Below are 21,280 nucleotides of genomic sequence, written 5' to 3'. Positions count from 1 at the left end.
CCACTCTAGTAGTCCCCAGTGTCTATTGTTTCCATCGTTATGTCCATGAGTGCTCAATGCTTAGCTCCCTCTTATAAGTGAGGACATGTGGTATTTGGTTTTCTGTTGCAGCTTTAATTTCCTTAAAATAATGGTTGCCACTTAATAGCAGCATTTGAAACTCCACTAAGTCACTCTTGTAGTGATTTTTTAAGAAAATAAATTTTAAACTCCCACCCAAGGAGAATAGGAATTCCCAGAGCTTTTCTATCCACATGTGTGTAGGGCTATAGATGGCTAGGCAAAAATGGCCCCAGTATGGAATTAATTTATCATTTTCATAAGTGAAGGGATCTACCTCAATTTGCTCCATAAGCTGAGTTTTTCTAAATTAAAACAACAGTCATATAGGCAAAAGTTGTGTTTCAAAAGCTGTTAAGTTTTCTACCTACGTTTGTCTTTTTTCAGTTAAAATGGCATCAGAGCTATACCAGGTAGGATGGTACGGTGATAAACTTGTATCTCCTTGAATGAGGCCTACTTACTGGTCTACTCTAGGTGCTTCTCATTGGTTCACAGAGGGTAGGGAGGAAAGAAGTTAAAGTCAGCATTGTTTCTGAAAGATCGTCACCCTCTGCAATTTCTCAAGTCACTTTAGTGACACAGTTGGGGAAGGAAAAAGCAGAGCCTCTATACCTACAAAAGCAGAGTCCCAACTTGCACCACCTTGCTCTGGCTCATTGCTGCTGTGTGAGAGCAGAAGGTCCACTCCAGGCCTCCCTGACAGGAATAGCAGAATGCAAATAGCACTGTCTTACACTACTACCTTTGCTGCCTGCTAAGGGTGGAAGTCAGCTACCCACCACTCAGTCCCCCTACCCATTCAGCCCTACTGGCACCAACTTGGTTGTGAAACTGGAAGGTCAACTTACCTTGTCTTATTGTTTCTTGATGAGACAAGAAGTTGAAGCCGGGCACGGTGGCTCAAGCCTGTAATCCCAGCACTTTGGGAGGCTGAGACGGGCGGATCACAAGGTCAGGAGATCGAGACCATCCTGGCTAACACGGTGAAACCCCATCTCTACTAAAAAATACAAAAAACTAGCCGGGCGAGGTGGCGGACGCCTGTGGTCCCAGCTACTCCGGAGGCTGAGGCAGGAGAATGGCGTAAACCCGGGAGGCGGAGCTTGCAGTGAGCTGAGATCCGGCCACTGCACTCCAGCCTGGGCGACAGAGCCAGACTCAGTCTCAAAAAAAAAAAAAAAAAAAAAAGAAGTTGAGCTCCTGCTTGGCCTCACTAATACCAGGATGAGAGAAGAGCAGTTTTTCCTTTGGTGCTGAGTGGAGTAGGGTGAATACTGTCTAAAGGACTTTCTATTCTGCTAGGCCCCCTTTTTCTTAGTCCTTTGGTTAGATCAGGCTTGTCCAACCTGTACCCCAGGGACTGCAGCAACCCAGGATGGCTTTGAATGGGGCCCAACACAAATTTATAAACTTTCTTAAAATGTTGTGAGTTGTTTTGCAAAATTTTTTTTAAGCTCATCAGCTATCAATAGCGTTAGTGTATAACTAAAATATAACGCTAAAATAGTGTTTATGTGTGGCCCAAGACAATTGTTTTTCTTCCAATGTGATCCAGGGAAGCCAAAAGATTTGACACCACTGGGTTAAAAGGGACAGGCTTTTCTTGGGGCCTTTCAGATCTATGCCTTCTGGCAGTTTGAGGCCACTGGTTTCACCATAACCTCTTCTGGGATATATGGGAGACAAGGTGAAAACCCAGGGAATTCACTATAGTGTTGTTTGTTCCTCAGGTCCTGAGGTTCCTTGTTAAGCAGGCTTCTGTCTACCTTCCAGAGACTATGTTTGTTTGTTGTTTATGTCCAGGGTATTTTAATTGTAAGAGGGAGGACCTCAGTTTTAAACATTTTATAATTTACATTGTGATGTAGTTTTAAACCATGAATTAGGAGGGCACATTATCATTTTCAAAACTTAACTTTTTATGACTGATTTCCAAATTAAATTGCAGTATGGATAAGAATGAAGATTTGAGCAGATACTGTTTCTTTTAAATTTATTGAAGATTTTTATCTTTCTTTAAAAATGTTCAATGTGTGCCATAAAGAATGTATATTCTTTATATCACTGGTACATATGTTCATATTGTACATTTGTGTTTGTGTACACACAAGTGTCTGTAGCAACTTGAAAATGATGTATTCTTTCTAGTTCATAAGTGCAGGTATGTATGTTTTAGTATTTTTATACATACATGCTTTACCAAAGTTATTAATTATGTTTTGTTTCATATTTTTAATACAGAATATTTTATGCCCTTGAGTTATCTGTTTCTGATAGGCTTGTGCTAAAAACAGTATAATGACTGTAATTTTGTTAATTTATCTTTATAATTATATCCAGAGACTATGCTATTAGATACATAAACATTCATGATTTCTTGGTAGATTTTCTTTTTTGTGGTGCTATTGAGAGAAGAATTATTTTATTAATTTTATTTTTGGATTGTTTATTGCCAGAATTACAATGGAATTTTTCTGTTAGTCGGTTTTTGCACTGCTGTAAAGGAATAACTGAGACTGGATAATTTATAAAGAAAAAAGATCTAATTGACTCACAGTTCTGCAGGCTGCACAGGAAGCATAGTGACTGCTGCTTCTGAGGAGGCCTCAGAAAACTTAATCATGGCAGAAGATGCAGGAGAAGTAGGCATGTCTAACATGGCTGTAGCAGAAGAGAGAGTTGTGGGGAGGTGCCACACACTTTTTAAACAACCATATCTCATGAGAACTCACTCACTATACAGTACCAAGGGGGCATGGTGCTAAACTACTAGAAACCACCCCCATGATCCAATCAGTTCCCACTAGGCCCAGCCTCCCGCACTGGGGATTACATTTCAACATCAGATTTGGTTGGGGACACATATTCAAACTACATCATTCCACCTTTGGCCTCTCCCAAATATCATCTCCTTCTCACATGGTAAAATAGAATCATACTTTCCCGACAGACCCCAAAGTCTTAACTTGTTTCAGCATAAACTCAAAAGTCCAAAGGCCAAAGCCTCATCTGCGACAAGGCTCTTCCCTTTCACCTATGAGCCTGTAATATCAAAAACATGTTAGTTACTTCCATGATACCATGGAGGTACAAACATTGGGTAAATACTCTCATTTCTAAGGGAAAAAATTGGTCAGAAGAAAGGGACTATAGGTCCCATACAAGTCTGAAACCCAGCAGGGCAGTCAGTAAATCTTAATGCTCAAAAATAATCTCCTTTGACTCCATGTCTCACATCCAGGGCATACTGGTGCAAGGGATGGGCTCCAAAAGCCATGGGCAGCTTCACCCCTGTGGCTTCCTGGGATTCAGCCCCCACAGCTGCTCTCATGGGCTGTTGTTGAGTGTCTGCAGCTTTTCCAGGCTGAGGGTGCAAGCTACTGATGAATCTATCATTCTGGGGACTGGAGGACAATGGCCCTCTTCTCATAGCTACACTAAGCAGTGCCATATGTGGGGACTCCATGTGGGGGCTTCAACTCCCCATTTCCCCTCCGCAGTGCTCTAGTAGAGGTTCTTCATGAGGGCTCCACCCTGCAGCAGACTTCTGCATGGACATTCAGGAGTTTCAATACAGCCTCTGAGATCTAGGCAGAGGCTTCTAAGCCTCAACTTTTGCACTCTGCACATCTTCAGGCTTATTACCACATGGAAGCTGCCAAGGCTTACTGCTTGCACTCTCTGAATCAGTGGCGCAAGCTTATCTTGGCCCCTTTGAGCCACGACTGGTGCTAGAGTAGCAGGGATGCAAGGAGCAGTGTCCTGAGGCTGCTCAGGACAGTGGGCCCTGGTCCTGGCCCAGGAAACCATTTAGTCCTTACAGGCCTCTGGGCTTGTGATGGGAGAGGTTGCCATGAAGTTCCCAAAATGTCTTAGAAGCCTTCTCCTCATTGTCTTGGTTATTAGTACTTACCTCGTCTTTACTTGTGCAAATTTCTGCAGCCTGCTTGAATTCTTCACCTGAATATGGGCCTTTCATTTCTACCACATGGTCAGACTGCAGTTTTTCCACACTTAGTGCTCTACTTCTCTTTTACATATAAGTTCCAATTTCAGGTCATTTCTTTTCTCTACTTCTCTTTGCTCATATGAGATAAGATTTTAGAAGCAGCCAAGTCACATCTTGAATGCTTCAGTCCTTAGAACTTTCTTCCACCAGATACTGTAAATCATCACTCTCAAGTTCAAAGTCCCACAGATCCTTAGAGCAAACCCACAAAACAGCCAGGCTCTTTGCTAAAGCATAACAAAGTGACCTTTACTCCAGTTCCCAATAAGTTTCTCATTTCCATTTAAAACCTCCTCAACCTGGCCTTCACTGTCCATATCACTGTCAGCATTTTGGTTGCAACCATTTAACAATTTCCGGGAAATTTTAAATTTTCCCTCATCTTCCTGTCTTCTTCTGAGACCTCCATACTCTTTCAACCTCTGCCCATTACCCAATTTCAAAGCTGCTTTCACATTTTCAGGTATCTTTGCAGCAATGCTCCACTCCTCAATGACAATTTTCTGTGTTAGTTCTTGCGCTGCTCTAAAGAAACACCTGAGACTGGGTTATTTATAAAGAAAGGAGTTTTAATTCATTTACGGTTCTGCAGGCTATAGAGGAAGCATAGTGGCTTCTGCTTCTGAATAGGCCTCAGGAAACTTACAGTCATGGTAGAAGGCAAAGGGAAAGCAGGCCTGCTTTACATGTGGCTGGAGTAGGAGCAAGGGAGAGGGGATCCCACACACTTTTTATATGACCAGATCTCATGAGAACTCAATCACTATACAGTACCAAGCGAGGGGGATGGTGCTAAACTATTAGAAACTGCCCCAGTGATCCAATCAGCTCTCACCAGGCACCACCTCCAGCACTGGGGATTATACTTCAACATGAGATTTAGGCAGGAACACAGATCCAAAAAATATCAATTTTCTACATTGATATTGTGTACTACAATCTTGCTAAACTCATTTGTTAGTTCAAATAGTGTGTGTGTGTGTGTGTGTGTGGATACCTTAGTGTTTTATATATATAATATTATGTAATCTGCAAATATAGACAATTTTTTGCAGCATCAGGAATTATACTTCAACACGAGATTTGGGCAGGAACACAGATCCAAAAAATATTAATTTTCTACGTTGATATTGTATACTACAACTTTGCTAAACTCATTGGTTAGTTCAAATAGGTTTTTTGTTTTTTTTTTTTTTTTGTGGATACCTAAGTGTTTTCTATATATGATATTATGTAATCTACAAATATAGACAATTTTACTTCCTTCCTTCCAATCTGGATGCTTCTCATTTATTTTTCTTTCTTAATCACCCTGTCCAGGACGTCTATTACAATGTTAAATAGAACCAACAAGAAAGGACATACTTGTCCTATTCCTGATCTTAGGAGGAAAGCATTTGGTTTTTCACCGTAAGTGTTATGTTAGGTGTGGGTTTTCCACAGATACTCTCTATCAGGTTGCAGAAGTTCTTTTCTATTCCTAGTTTGTTGGATGTTTTTAATTATGAAATTGTGTTTGATTTTTTCAAATGCTTTTTGTGTATCTATTGGGATAGTCATATGTTTTGTTTTTTATTCTATTAATATGATACATTATGTGAATGGATTTTTGTGTATTAAGTCAACTATATTTGTACGATAAATTCTAGTTGGTCATGATGTAAAATTATTTTTAGGTTTCGCTAGATTTGCTTTGTGAGTATATTCTTGAGGATTTTTGTGTCTATAATTATAAGGGTTATGGGTCTGTAGTTTTCTTATCTTGTGATATCTCTGTTTGGTTTCAGTATTAGGGTAGTACTGGCCGCTTAGAGTGAGTTGGGAAGTGTCCCCATACCACTTGTATTTTTTTGAAGGTATTTATCAAGAACTGGTATTAACTCTGCTTTAAATGTTTGGTAGAAATTAACAGTGAAGTCATCTGGACCTGGTCTTTTCTGTATAGAAAGATATTTAACTACTAATTCAATTTCTTTACTGGTATAGGGCTGTTCTGCTTTCTATTTCTTCTTATGCCAGTTTTGGTTGTTTATGTCTTTTTAAAAATTTGTCCCTTTCATCTTGATTTCCTAATTTGCTGGCAGATAGCTATTCATAATATTTCTCTGAGATCTTTTAAAAAACCTTTGTAAGATCAGTGATGATACCCCTCTTTCATTACTTTGATTTTTCCCCACTAATTATTTAGGAGTGTATTGTTTAATTTGCACATACTTGTAAATTTCCCAAATAATGATAAGGTTGGCAAATGGGACTTCTCAGGGAGCTGGGAGGCAGGTGAAATATTGCCAGTTTTGTGGCGATGAGGATTTTTGAGGGTCTTTAAACATATATGTCTCGTCCAGTGACTGGTAGGCTGCTGGTTTTCAGGGCCACCATGATTGCCAAACTGCTGATTTTCAAGACTGTGGAGCTAGAGAGGGGCGATGAGAAAAAGGCAAATTAAAATGCTATGACGCTCACTGTTATTACTGACATCCAGCCATTTTACTAGGGAAGATAAGATCCTTATCACAAACCTTTGGTTATTTCTAGAATTCTTTTGCCTTTTTTGAAGGAGCATGTTTTCAGTGGACTTAATTAACCCAGAAGTTCTGCCCCTACCACATTATTAATATAACTATTATACTTTTCCTAATATTTCTAAAAAACTCTTTTTCTTTTATTCATTTTATTTTTACTTTTTTTTCTTCCATAACTTCTTGGTCATTTTTATGAATGTCATTCCTCTGATTTCTCTTTGATGGTCATAAATAATACATTTTCAGTCCCTTCTATGGCACTAATTTTATCTGGAATTAACATATGTTTCAGCTTTTATATTTGTAGCTATCTTTCCAAGTATTACTTTCCCTATGTTATAGAAGTTTGGTTTGCAAGCTCATTTCTAGAGAAAAATTTTTTCTCTTGGGTTTTTTGTTTTGCTGTATTCTCTCTCTCTCTCTCTCTCTCCCTCCCCGCCCCCCCGCCCCAGCTGATATTGTCTGTTAGTTTTAGGTACGTGTCTGCATACCTTATCAAGGCCTTTAGTCTAGAATGGTACCTGGATGGCATTAATGTTGGGTGTATGTCTGTCTAATCAGTGAACTAGCTTATGGGTTGATTGAGTTAAAAGTTAGATTAGGATTTTTCTAGGTTGTCCACCTGCCAATGGCCTGACATTTAGCCTCAGAAGTTGACTCTAAGGCCTTGTTATCTGCTTATAGACTTGTTGGTAAGCAGGCCTGTGACTTTAGCTTCACTTAGCACTTTGTGTTTCTTTCCATTTGTGGTTTTCCAACATGTTTATTTTGTTTTTGAGCTTAGCTAAACATTTTAAGTTTTTTTTTTTTTAAATTAAAAAAGCTATTGTTGGTGTGAATTAAACAAAAATAGTTTACTTCAAAGTCTAAACTTTGTCATCTTGACTAGAAATCAACTCATATTTTCAAAATATTTATAATTTGTTAATTTGTCATAACACAGTTATTTGAAATTTTTAGCAGCAAAGATGTAAACATCTACTGTAATTTCTTTTTATATCTAAGTACCATATTCTCTACCTTTTTATGGCATAAGTTTTAAAGTTAACTACTTATAAGTTAGGTTATAAATTTATCTACATTGTAGACTTGTTTCTCAGAAAACTTTCTACATCAAGAAATTACACTCTCTTTTCCTGTCAAACTTATGATGTAGGCTAATCATTAAATAATTTCTCAGTAATATAGTAATATAGTACATGGATGTCAATTTTTTTGTGTGTCATCTGTGCCATCTCTCACTTGAAAAACTTCCATTGTTATAAACCTATTGATGGACATTCTTTCCCTTGATTGTAGATTCATAGTTTAAATTTCCTAATTCTTTTACTTTGCATTAACTACACTCCTAATGCTTCAGCTGTGACTTATAGTTTTTATTTACCTAAAATGTAGAAGTAATTTAGAAACTTGTGGAGTAACTAGAATGTGGATTCCACAGGGTCTTTCAGATTACTAAACTTTGTCTTCTTTGAACTAAATTGTATACACAGAATTCTTCAATTTTTACCTAGCTTATTAAAATATGTAATTAATGTGATAAGCACAACTGGGAAAAGAAGGTTGAGAACAAAGAGAATTAAAATTACTGGAAAGTAAATATCTCAGTTGCTATGAGTAGAATGCAGAAAGTGGAAAGTAGTATACCAGTGGTCAGAGGGATTGGAGAGCACAGATTAATCGGATGGGTTAGCTAAGTGGAGAACTGTTAAGGGGATTTAAAAAAAATTTTTTTAACTTAAAAATGAAATTAACCATGTAAAATAATGTAACTTATTTATATTGAGCAAAATGTAAATTTATGATTGCAATTAGGCACTAATTTTTTAAATGACTATATAATGAATCAAGCGAGTTTTGTTTTGTGGTTTTTTTCCTAATTAAACTGTATGGTTCACAATATGTCATCTTTTATTTTATGTTTGAATTTCACTAAGAGTAATAAGGAGTTTTGTTCTAGAAAAGAATTTGAAAGATAATCAAGCTTTCCACAGGCCTAACTTGTACACTTTACATTAAAACATTTTTCATTTGAAGCTTCTGAGTTAGTTTTCTCAAGCTATCTGGTTTTCTCTGTTACATCCTTATTTGTCAATGGCATTGGTTATGACTCAGAGTTCTGCTGTCACTGTTAGTGTAATCCTACATCTTTAACACTATTTGCTATCTACTCTACAATTGAATTGCATCATCAGATAACCGGTCCAAGTCTAATAGATGGGGCTAAGTCTTTATGTTATAAGGCAAGGAGTGTTTAGGTACTAATGTTATATGTGACTAGTTCATTAGTGAATGTTTTCACATGATGATGACTTTTCCTTCCTTATGCAACTCAGTGACTGTGGTGTATTATAAAATGAGTGTTTAGCTAATAAAGACCCTTGTATGTTTTAAAAATAATAAATAAAAATATTATTTCATTCTTTGAAGAATCTAAGTGGATAATGTCATCAGTAGAATAGTTAGGAAAAACAGACTTGGGAATCTTGGTTGAGTTGTTTGCCAGATGGGTAACTTAGAACGAATCATTTCCCTTATCTCTCTCATTTTCCCTTAGTGTGAGGAGAGAGAGTCAAATTAGACAATTTCTAAATTCTTCATTCAGGAAGATAAGGAAATATCTAAAATGTTTTAGCAACTGCTGCCTATATTTCCTCACTTTGTATTTAAATATTTATATTAAGTGTTACTGTACGAAGTCACAAAAGTGAGAAGATGAGGGTAGCTTTAAGCATCAGTCTTATGTAATCTATTTCATGGTTGTAGTAGCTTGGGCAGGTCAAATTTTTTCGTAACAAACTCATTGGGGGATCCAAAATGTTTTGAGAAAGAAGTTACCAGAACATGTTGCTAGAAAGTGCGTTTCTACCTTCAGAAGCTAGGAGTAAAACCAGTCTTGTTTAACCATTTTGTCTTTCTGAATCAGTGAGAAAAGGAAGAAGAAAGCACAAGAGAAACATAGTAGGCTGAAGGAAAAAGAAAATAAATCAATGCACTTTTTTGTTTTTCAGATAAAAGTGTTAGACTCGTACTTTTTCACACCTATTACATTTTTTTTTTTTTTTTGTCTGAACAGTTGGTCCTTTCTGTTTTTCCTTTTTATATGTTCTTTGGATTGCTTACAGTTTGAATTTTGTGTTGTTGGCTTTGGTTTTAATTATTCTGGGCTCTTGTGGGTAGCAGAGGAATAATTTTGGCCTGCCAGCCATCTGGGATTCTACTTGCAGACTTTCAGGCTCAGTAGCTTTTCCCAAAGTCTTTCCACACAAAGAATTCAACCCTGTGTGCCTTTGCCTACTCCCCACCTGCTGTTTATAGCATTCACATGTAGATGTATCAGCATTATTTTACTCCCAGACTCTCCGAAGTTGAGAGGTTGGAATGGATTGTCCTTTAGTGCCACCCTCTTGCTTTACCAATTATAAATAATACCTCCTCTCTTTCCTCAACCTGGGATTTCAGAGAGTAGTAGTAAAAGTGATGATTTTTGAGGAAAATACCAGGACCTTCTCTGTGATGCAGTACCTGGAAATCACATGTTGGGGAATTATCTGTCAGGCAAGCAGATAGCATTTTATAAACAACATGTAAATCAATCACTTAAAATTTGTATTCTCACATTTTTGCAGTTGCATAGATGGGATGAAATACTTCTTGCATTTAATTACTTGTTCTAGACTTTTAAAGATTGCAATCAGATTAATGAATGTTTCCAAAACACTTTCGTTAGAATGATGTTTTAGATATATTTTATCATCCTAAAATTAACATAATTACATTTGCATTTTTGCATTTAGTGTGCTACTTTTAATAGAATTTTTGTCTGTGAAATATATTGCATATAGGTAACATAAAATTAAAGTTAATACTAACTACAGCCTTTGCTAAACATTGCTGAATATTGTGTCTGCCCAATCTATAAAATGTGAAAACTCAGAAAATAATATTATGGGCATTTACTGTTATTTTTCTGGGTTATTTATTTCCAGAATGATAGTCTTACGTTTTCAAGGCCCTTTGGTAATAAGACTTTTAACATATACTTCCTAAAGTTTCAAACAGTGATGACTGGCTGGAATTATGTTTAATAATTTTAATACATTAAAACATAGCAATGATTTCTACTTTGAAAATCAAGTATAAATTTTTTAACTTAAAAATGACTTAAAAATAAGTTAAAAAATAAATTTTTTATTAAAAATATTAAAAAATAACTTTAAAAAAGTTAAAAAATAAATTTTCAAATGGAAGCCAACTCTCTTGTATGTTAATTAAATTTGGAATAACATTTACGATTTTAAAATAATGTAAAATATTCAGTTGCTTCTTTGATAAGGTGACCATATTTAAGAACAGAAATTTAGGATTTTTGTTTATGGCAGTGCAGTAGGCCTATTGTGGCTGTGTGGACCACAAAATAATAAGAGAAGAACAAGAAATATTGTTCGAATCATTGCTATAATTTTGATTGGCGCAAAAGTTGAGAAGATCTAGGTGCTGAGACAGAGGTTATAGCTTTGAGGAAGTGGAAGTGCATAGGAGCGCAGAACTCTGCCTTCAGCCTGCTTGATTAACCAGTAATCCAGAAGAAACCACAGCTATAGTTTGTGAGTAGGTGACTTCTTAGCTTAAATGCCCCTTCAAGAGTTACAACCATTCTTAGAATACATTTAGTGGTCCGTAGAGTTTATACAGATCTATGTAATCTGTACCTCATCTCTTCTGTGTAGCTCATTCTCTACCTTCCCATATTCTTCCTTCCAGCCATTCTGAAATTTTCTCAGTTCACGCTATATGCATACCTTCTTACCCTTCTTCTAGCCATCACTTCAGAGGTCTTCTCATATTTGCAATGCACCCAACAAAGGTCTAATAGCCAGAATCTATAGGGAACTTAAACAATTGAACAAGCAAAAAATAAATAACTCCATTAAAAATGGGAAAAGACATGAGCATGTACTTCTCAAAAGAAGACATACAAGTGGCCAAGAAACATATGAAAAGATGCTCAACATCACTAGTTATCATAGAAATGCAACTCCAAACCACAATGAGTTACCATCTCATGCCAGTCAGAATGGCTGTGATTAAACATCAAAAAACAACCAATGCTGGTGAGGCCACAGAGAACAGGGTATACTTATACAGTGTATATTTATGAGTGGGAATGTATACAATGTATACTTATACTTGGTGGGAATGTAAATTAGTTTACCTACTGTGGAAAGCAGTGTGGAGATTTCTCAAAGAATTTAAAAAAGAACTACGATTTGACCCAGCAATCTCATTACTGGGTATATATCCAAAAGAAAATAAAGTTCTACCAAAAAGACACATGATCTTGTATGTTCATTGCAGCACTATTCACGAAGCAAAGACATGGAATCAACCTAGGTGCCCATCAACAATGGATTGGATAGAGAAAGTGTGATATATGTGTGTGTGGGGGGGGTGGACGCGTGTGTGTGTGTGTGTATATATATATATGGAGAGAGAGAGAGAGAGAGAGAAAGCATATAATGCTGCTTAGAAGTCATGTTCTTAGCAGCAACATGGATGCAGCTGGAGATAATTATCCTAAGTTAATTAACACAGGAACAGAAAGTCAAATACTGCATATTCTCACTTATCAATGGATACTAAACAATGAGTACTTGTGAACATAAAGATGACAACAATAGACACTGGGGACTACTAAGTGAAAAATGAAAGAGGACTGTGGGTTGAAAAACCAACTGTTGGGTACTATGCTCAGTACCTGGGTGTTGGGATCAATCGTATCCCAAACTACAAATCTGCAGATGTATCCCCTGAATCTACAATAAAAGTTGAAAAAAAAAGTTAAGAAAATCAAAACCAGTATAGTATACAAAATTTTATACTTTTTTGAGACTAATGATTTAAAAACTATTTCTCTCTGCAATATTTTTATCTCTTTATCTCTTGTGATGGTATGAGTATTTTACACATTAATTTATGTGAGTTCTTTATATGCCTAAAATATTAGCCTTTGATTATTGATCTTGTGAATTTTGTTCTTATGCTTTTAAGTTTAATTTCATCAATGCAACTGTTTTGGGGGAGGGTAGTACATGTTAAAAACATTTGGCTAGTCATATCATTGACATTTTCTTTCTTCCCTAGGGTCCTTTATTTAATTTAATTTAATTATATTTTAGTTTAGTTTAATTTAGTTCCGGGATACATATGTAGGATGTACAAGTTTGTTACATAGGTAAACGTGTGCCATGGTGGTTTGCTGTGCCTGTCAAAACCCATCAACTAGGCATTAAGGCCAGCATGCATTAGCTATTTATCCTGATGCTCTCCCTCCCCCTGCTCCCTCCTCAGACTGCCCCTGGTGTGTGTGTTTTCCCCTCCCTGTGTCCATGTGTTCTCATTGTTCAGCTCCCCCTTATAAATTAGGACATGGGTGTTCGTTTTTTCTTTCCCATTAGTTTGCTGAGGATAATGGCTTGCAGCTCCATCCATTGTCCCTGTAAAGGACGCATCTCATTCTTTTTTATGGCTGTGTAGTATTCTATGGTATATATGTACCACTTTCTCCTTATCCAGTCTGTCATTGATGGGCATTTGGGTTGATTCCATATCTTTGCTATTGTGACTAGTGCTGCAATGAACTTGCATGTATCTTTATAATAGAATGATTTATATTCCTATGGATACATACCCAGTAATGGGATTGCTGGGTCGGATTCTATTTCTGGTTCTAGGTCTTCGAGGAATCGCTGCACTGTCTTCCACAGTGGTTGAACTAATTTACATGTCCACCAACAGTGTAAAAGTTGGTCCTGTTTTTCTAAAGCCCTGCTATTATCTGTCGTTTCTTGACTTTTTAATGATCACCATTCTGAATGTCATGAGATGGTATCTCATTGCGGTTTTGATTTGCATTTCTCTAATGATCAATGATTATGAGCTTTTTTCATATGTTAGTTGACCACATAAATGTCTTCTGTTGAACAGTGTCTATTCTTGTCCTTTTGCCCACATTTCAATGGGGTTGTTTGTTTTTTTCTTGTAAATTTGTTTAAGTTCCTTGTAGATTCTGGATATTAGGGCTTTGTCAGATGCATAGATTGCAAAATTTTCTCCCATTCTGTAGGTTGTCTCTTCACTCTGATGATAGTTTCTTTTTTAAAAAAATGTTTATTTTTCCATAGGTTATTGGGGAACAGGTGGTGTTTGATTACATGATTAAAAGCTTTAGTGGTGATTATGAGATTCTGTTGCACCCATCACCCAAGTGGTATACACTGCATACAGTTGTAGTCTTTTATTCGTCATCCCCTTCCCACCTTTTCCCGCTGTGTCCCCAAAGTTTGTTGTGTCATTCTTACGCCTTTGCATTCTCACAGCTTAGCTCCCACTTATGAGTGAAAACATACGATGTTTTCGTATATATATATATATCACAGTTTCTTTATCCACTCATTGATTGATGGGCATTTGGGTTGACTCCCCAGTTTTGCAATTGAGAATTGTACTGCTATAAACATGGTTGTACCAGTATTTTTTTCATATAATGACTTATTTTCCTCTGGATAGATACCCAGTAGTGGGACTGCTGGATCAAATGGTAGTTCTACTTTTAGTTCTTTAAGGAATCTCCACACTGTTTTCCATAGTGGTTGTGGTAGTTTACCTTCCCACCGGCAGTGTAGAAGCACTCCCTGTTTACCGCATCCATGCCAACATCTATTTTTTTATTTTTTTATTATGGCCATTCTTGCAAGAGTAAAGTAGTATTGCATTGTGGTTTTGATTTGCATTATCCTGATCATTAGTGATGTTGAACATTTTTTATATGTTTGTTGGCGATTTGTATATCTTCTTTTGATAATTTTCTATTCATGTTCTTAGCCCACTTTTTGATGGAATTGTTTGTATTTTTCTTACTGATTTGTTTGAGTTCATTGTAGATTCTGGATATCAGTCCTTTGTTAGATGTATAGATTGTGAAGTTTTCGCCCACTCTATGGGTTGTCTGTTTACTCTGCTGACTGTTCTTTTGCCATGCAGAAGCTCTTTAGTTTAATTAAGTCCCTGCTGTTTAATCTTTGTTTTTATTGCATTTGCTTTTGGGTTGTTGGTCATGAAATCCTTGTCTACGCTGATGTCTAGAAGAGTTTTTCCAATGTTATCTTCTAGAATTTTTATATTTTCAGGTCTGAGATTTAAGTCCTTGATCCATCATGGGTTGATTTTTTGTTTAAGGTGAGAGATGAGGATCCAGTTTCATTCTCCTTCTAGGGGCTAGCCAATTATCCCAGCACCATTTGTTGCATAGGGTGTCCTTTCCTCACTTTGTTTTTGTTTGCTTTGTTGAAGATCAGTTGGCTGTAAGTATTTAGGTTTATTTCTGGGTTGGCCATTTTGATTACTATTTTTAAAAGAGCTTTTTGTTTGGCATAGTAAAATATAAGTTTTTGTAGAAATTTAAAAAATAAATATATCAAAAAATTTTTAAGAAATCTGCAATTTTATAGAAAATGGGATTATATTTTTAAAATTTTAAATATTTTCCATTGACAATATATATGAATTTTTGGCATATATATGTATGTCATAATGTATTTTGCATATATATATATGCCATAATGTATTCAGCCAAATCTATTGTATGGGACATTTAAGTTATTTTCAGCTTATTGAAATAGAAAAATTTTCAATGACCATTTTTTCGTATGACTTTGTGCATATTTCTAATCATACCTTTAGGATAAATTACTTTTAAAATAATTTCTACATTAAAGAGTATGTAACATTTTAAGATTATTAATACACGTTGGCAACTTGCCTTCCCTAAAATAAGTACCAGCTTACACTAATCTTGCAGTGTATAAGAATGTCTGTTTACTCCCTCCATTATCAAAACTGAATATTCAATTTTTAATGCTATTTGCAAATCCAATGTTTATCTGTTTGTTGGCTAATAGTCTGAACATCAGTCCTGTTCATTTCTCTACAAATCAAGATTACGCTCTTTTAAAATTTATCTTTGAAAACAATGCATATTTGAATTAACAAGAAATTTACAGAAGTTCTTACAGGTAAAAAGCAAAATGAGATCACAATTCCAGACAGGTTGGAGAAGGCTGAAAGAGCATTTGCTAATCCCCGGGTACTTTTAGGTTTAGTTTAAACCACTCTAAAGGTTAAAAGAGAGAATTTCCAGGTCCAGGGCAGTGATAGGAAGTTGGATAGGATACCACAGCATAAGTTCATTGTCCCCTAAGAGCTGCGTATTCAATGAAAAAGCCAACCAAGGTGAGCAATATTTTTTCACACAAGAAGAGAATCAATAAAAATATTTGTCTTTGTTGGTCTCAGCCCTACATGGAGGGGGGAAAGTACTTTTGCTTAAGTATTAATAACCTTAATCTTGGGGGCCAGGCGCGGTGGCTCAAGCCTGTAATCCCAGCACTTTGGGAGGCCGAGACGGGCGGATCACGAGGTCAGGAGTTCGAGACCATCCTGGCTAACACGGTGAAACCCCGTCTCTACTAAAAAATACAAAAAAAAAAAAACTAGCCGGGCGAGGTGGCGGGCGCCTGTAGTCCCGGCTACTCGGGAGACTGAGGCAGGAGAATGGCGTAAAAACCCGGGAGGCAGAGCTTGCAGTGAGCTGAGATCCGGCCACTGCACTCCAGCCTGGGCGACACAGCGAGACTCCGTCTCAAAAAAAAAAATAAATAAAATAACCTTAATCTTGAGTCAGAATTCACACTACCTTCAAGGAATGAAAACTTTTTAAGCTGGAAATTTTGTTTAAAGAGGGCCCTATTTGGTAGTACCCCTGGGTAACTGGTATTCACAAACTAAAATCCTCTCTTAAAGAGTGCACCCTCACATATATCTCAAAGGATTCTCACTGATCATATTTCATACACACACACACACACACACAATTATAAAACATACGCGGAAACAGGAAAACATCAGCAAAATAAAAAAGCAGAGCCATATCCACAAAGATTTTAGAAACTTTAATTATAGATGCAAAGTATAATAAGTATGTTTAAAAATATAAGAATGATTTTAAAATATGGTTAAGACATAACTGTCTATAAAAATGACCTTTTTTTTTTTAAAGAACCAAATAGAACTTCTGGAAATGAAAAATGTAAAAATCAAAATTAGGAACTCAGTGCATAAGTTAAGTGACATATTAAACACAGGTGAGAAGAAAATTGGCAAACTAAAAGAAAAATTTTGAAGAGCTTGCCCCACATGAGGTACAGAAAGACAAAGAGATGAAAAAATGTAAGGGGATAGAGCCTCTGACAAATACCTGGTCAGTGTCCCATAAGGGGATAATGGTATGATGAGAGAAAATATTCAATAGGATAAGCCCAACAACTTCACAAAGTTGATGAAAGATAGGGAGGCTCAGATACAGTGGAGGACTAGGGAAAACATCCACACCTAGAAGAATCATAGTGAAGCTGTGGAATATTAAAGCCTAAAGGATCTAATCAAACAGCAGAGAGAAAAGACAGATGGTGTGACAGACTAGCAGCTGACTTCTCAACTGCATCAGAGGAAGACAGAGACTGCAGAATAATCCTTTCTTCACCAATACTGGGAGAAAATAAGTCAAGCTAAAATTGTATACTTAGCAAGACTACCTTTTAAGAAAAACATTATTCCATTGAGAGGGTAAACAAAGTCAAAAGTTGATTCTTTAAAAAGAGTATCAAAATTGACAAAATTCTAGCAGGAAAAAAAAGAGGCAACAAAAGTAATAAATTTTAAGAGGGCCCATAGTTATAGGTACTGCAGAGTTAAAATAACTGATAGGCAAGTAATATAAACATATTTTTGAGTGATTATAAAACTATCAAAAGAAATTAAACATGGTCTAAATAAGTGGGAGATGTAATCGGGAATTTGGCAAACATGCAAGATTAAATAGGTCAAATAGGAATACATATTTAAGGTTAAGACCTAAACAAAAGCAAAGAAATTATAAGCACAAAATTCAAATACTGGTTACTTTCTGACAGTATGCAGGGGTAAAAAAAATCAGGACATAGTCTACTTTTTAGTCCAAATGGAGGCACTTTGTTAATATTCCTTAAACAGTTCATTTACATTATTTATTTACCATGAAATGTATAACACATAGAGAAAAAAGTAAACAACGCAGCACAAAAATGTACAACTCAATGGTCGTAAAGCACACACCTTCATAATCACTACATAGATCCAGAAATAAAATATGTGAGCGCCCCAGAAGCTATAGTTTCCCAGTCCTCAAAAGGTAGCCTCTAGCTTTGTAGATTTATTGTTTATGAATGTATCCTTAAACCCTCTTGTTTTGTTTTCTCCTGTCTTTTGAAAATAACAGGGATGGAATTACATACAGTTAATTCTTTTATGTCTGGCTTCTTTGACGAACATAATGTTGGTGAAATTAATAGGCCAATGAATGGTATTATTTTAATTTCATTTTTCTGGTTACTACTTGTAGTAAAAATTTTTCATATTGTAACTTTTGAATATTTGTTTTGTGAATTGTTATTACCTTTGCCCATTCATCCATCTGTAAGATCCTCTTCTTATTATTGATTTGCAAAAATTATTTGTTAATAATTACATTAACAATTATTGACAAACAAATGTGCTCTTTACAATTCGTTCTCCATTTCGTTATTTAACACTTATAATTTGTAATGGTTTTCTTTTTAAACTTTCCTTTTGTATTATTGAAAATTAAATATATCATCTCTGTAAAAAATTTCAGGAAACCAAATCAAAAACACAACACACCGTAGTATAAATAAAGATCATTTTAATTTCTTCTTCCCAATTAATTCCTTCTTCCCAATTAAATGTTAACTGTTGGTAACATTTTGGTTCATATCCTTTGTGACTTTATTTATTTGTATTTACTTATTCTCTATATATGTACATTTTTATATATAAATGTAGATAGAGATATATGTCAAATTTTTAAATATCTATATTTGTACCTAAAATTTTACTAATGGAGAATTATTTTGTCTGCGTAATAACATGTTTTTCACCAATCGATACAATTTACACCACCATTTTAAATTATTTAAATTGTGTTCCATTGTATAAATTTGCTAATTATTAATTCAACAGACATTAATTGAGTCTCTTGATAATGCTATATAGCAGCATTGTTTTGTAGGCACTTGAGGCAACTAACATACAAAATTCCTGCAAAGGTGGGGTTGAATGCTAGTGGAGGAAACATACAATAAAGAAATAAATTTTTCATATTCTATAAGGAAATCCTAAGTCCTAGAAAGAAGAAGGAAAGCAAGGAAGAGTTTAGAGAGTAGTGGGTTGATATGAGGGAATAAGGTATTCAAGGAATGCCTCATAAATTAGCAAGAACATAGTAGAAGTATGGGAACCCACTGTGCCAGCCTTTGGGGAAAAATCAAATGCAAGACAACAAGGTGAGTTTTTTGGGTTTTTCTTAGAGCAATATGACATTAGTCAACATTTCAATTACTTGCAATTTTAACAAATTTGGAAGCACCATTGTTGTTAAAATATTTAGTTTTTGCTTGCGTTCTTACATTTGTTCTCCTCAGTTTTCAAACCAACCTTGTCCTTGTATGTCTTTATGACTATAATAGTAGAAAGATGTGAGAGTGTATATTAAAGGATGTTAATCTAGTACCATCTTACTCCAGAGATATAATTCATATTTATTTAGAGGAAAAATAAAATTTAGGAAAAAAGAAAAGAAGTTTTCAAAGAATGTTAGAATATAGAATATTTAATTTAGAAAGGAATTTTTTTATAGCTAAGACAAAAAAATTAAAATGACTTGCCTTTAGCTACTCTGCAAATTAATACTTTTTTAAAATGCCACTTTAACATCATGGAATCTTTAATAAAATAACTTAATAAGCAAGAACTTTGACACAAAATATTTTTTTGTTCCCTTAGGTTGCTGATGCCAAATTTTGCCCAAGACCTTTTAATGTCTTGCCTGTGAAGACAAAATGGAGTAACGTGGGCTTTCATATTCTTCTATTTGATCTGGAAAACCTTGTTGAACTTTTACTACCAACTCCACTCAGTGATGTTGACTCTTCCAGTTCATTCTATGGTAGTGAGGTCCTGAGAAGAGCCAAGAGCACAGTGGAGAAGAAGACACTGACACTGAGAAAGAGTAAAACTGCCTGTGGTCCTCTCTCAGCAGAGGCACAAGCCAAGCCTATTACTGAAAGCCTGTCCCAAGGAGATAATACCATCAAATTCTCAGAAGAAAATGATGGAATTAAAAGGCAGAAGAAAATGAAAATCTCCAAAAAAATGCAGCCTAAGCCATCAAGAAAAGTAGATGCCAGTCTTACAGTAGACACAGCTAAATTGTTTCTGTCTTGCCTTTTGCCATGGGGAGTGGATAAAGATTTAGATTATCTTTGCATTAAGCACCTCAATATTTTAAAGCTTCAGGGTCCTATTTCTTTGGGACTTGCTTCAAATGAAGATCATTTCTCACTGATGTTGCCAGGTTGGGATGTATGCAATACTGAAATGATAAAAGACTATTCAGGAGTAAATTTATTTTCCAGGAAAGTTTTGGACTTGTCAGATAAATACAGAGCCACTCTTCCAGATCAGGTTGGAATTCCAAGAGGACTGGAAAATAATTGTGATTCTTTGCAAGAGTCAAATACTATAGTTTATTTGTTGAGCAGACTATTTTTAGTTAATAAGTTAGTTAACATGCCTTTAGAATTGGCATGTAGAGTTGGCAGGTAAGACATACCTAGAGATTTTGACTATACTAGATTATGACATTAAAAAAAAATCATGGCCGGGCGCGGTGTCTCAAGCCTGTAATCCCAGCACTTTGGGAGGCCGAGACGGGCGGATCACGAGGTCAGGAGATCGAGACCATCCTGGCTAACACGGTGAAACCCCGTCTCTACTAAAAAATACAAAAAACTAGCCGGGCGAGGTGGCGGGCGCCTGTAGTCCCAGCTACTCGGGAGGCTGAGGCAGGAGAATGGTCTAAACCCGGGAGGCGGAGCTTGCAGTGAGCTGAGATCTGGCCACTGCACCCCAGCCTGGGCGACAGAGCAAGACTCTGTCTCAAAAAAAAAAAAAAAAAAAAAAAAAAATCATGATTTGCTCTTTGCTATATTCAGCTCTTTAACATTCCTTCCTTCTTTCCAGTGGGGGGTAAATATGCAACAACTTCTTGGTTTAAAAAACATTAAGAAAATCTCCCTTTTAATTGTTTGGATTGGAGTATAATTTGGCAATAGATCTATATGATTTAAAATTCATTCATTCAACAAATATTCAATGTTTTCATAATATGTGTCAAAAAAGACATAGTGTGGGATGCTGAATGAGTAGATAGATAGATAGATAGATAGATAGATAGATAGATAGCTACATAGATACATAGATACATACACATATACATACATAGACACATATACGTCTTGAAATCCATTATACATGGTATGAATTAAGTATGAACAAAAACACATATATGTCTTGAAATCCATTATACATGGTATGAATTAAGTATGAACAGAAACATTTAAGTTAAGGCTTATGATGATATGTTTTTTATATCATCAGAGAAGGAAAATATTGAAAATTTCATACCTCAAATTTTACCATTTATTTTATATTTTGGCATATTAAAATAGAA

The 21,280-nt window shown here is 35.7% G+C and overlaps 1 protein-coding gene across 2 annotated transcripts in view; it reads left to right on the top strand.

Annotated features, from left to right (window-relative positions):
- WDR72 (WD repeat domain 72) overlaps positions 1 to 21,280 on the top strand; it is a 236,314-nt gene that overhangs the window by 121,455 nt on the left and 93,579 nt on the right. For both annotated transcript variants that reach the window (XM_015142281.3, XM_077938706.1), the window contains exon 15: positions 19,552 to 20,369. In XM_015142281.3, the coding sequence (XP_014997767.3) occupies positions 19,552 to 20,369 (818 nt within the window). The remainder of the gene's footprint in view (positions 1 to 19,551; positions 20,370 to 21,280) is intronic.

This window comes from Macaca mulatta, chromosome 7 (genome assembly GCF_049350105.2).
Source record: "Macaca mulatta isolate MMU2019108-1 chromosome 7, T2T-MMU8v2.0, whole genome shotgun sequence".
Lineage (NCBI taxonomy): Eukaryota > Metazoa > Chordata > Mammalia > Primates > Cercopithecidae > Macaca > Macaca mulatta.
The sequence above is the reverse complement of the archived record's forward strand: the minus strand, read 5'-3'. Positions and strand labels throughout refer to the sequence as shown.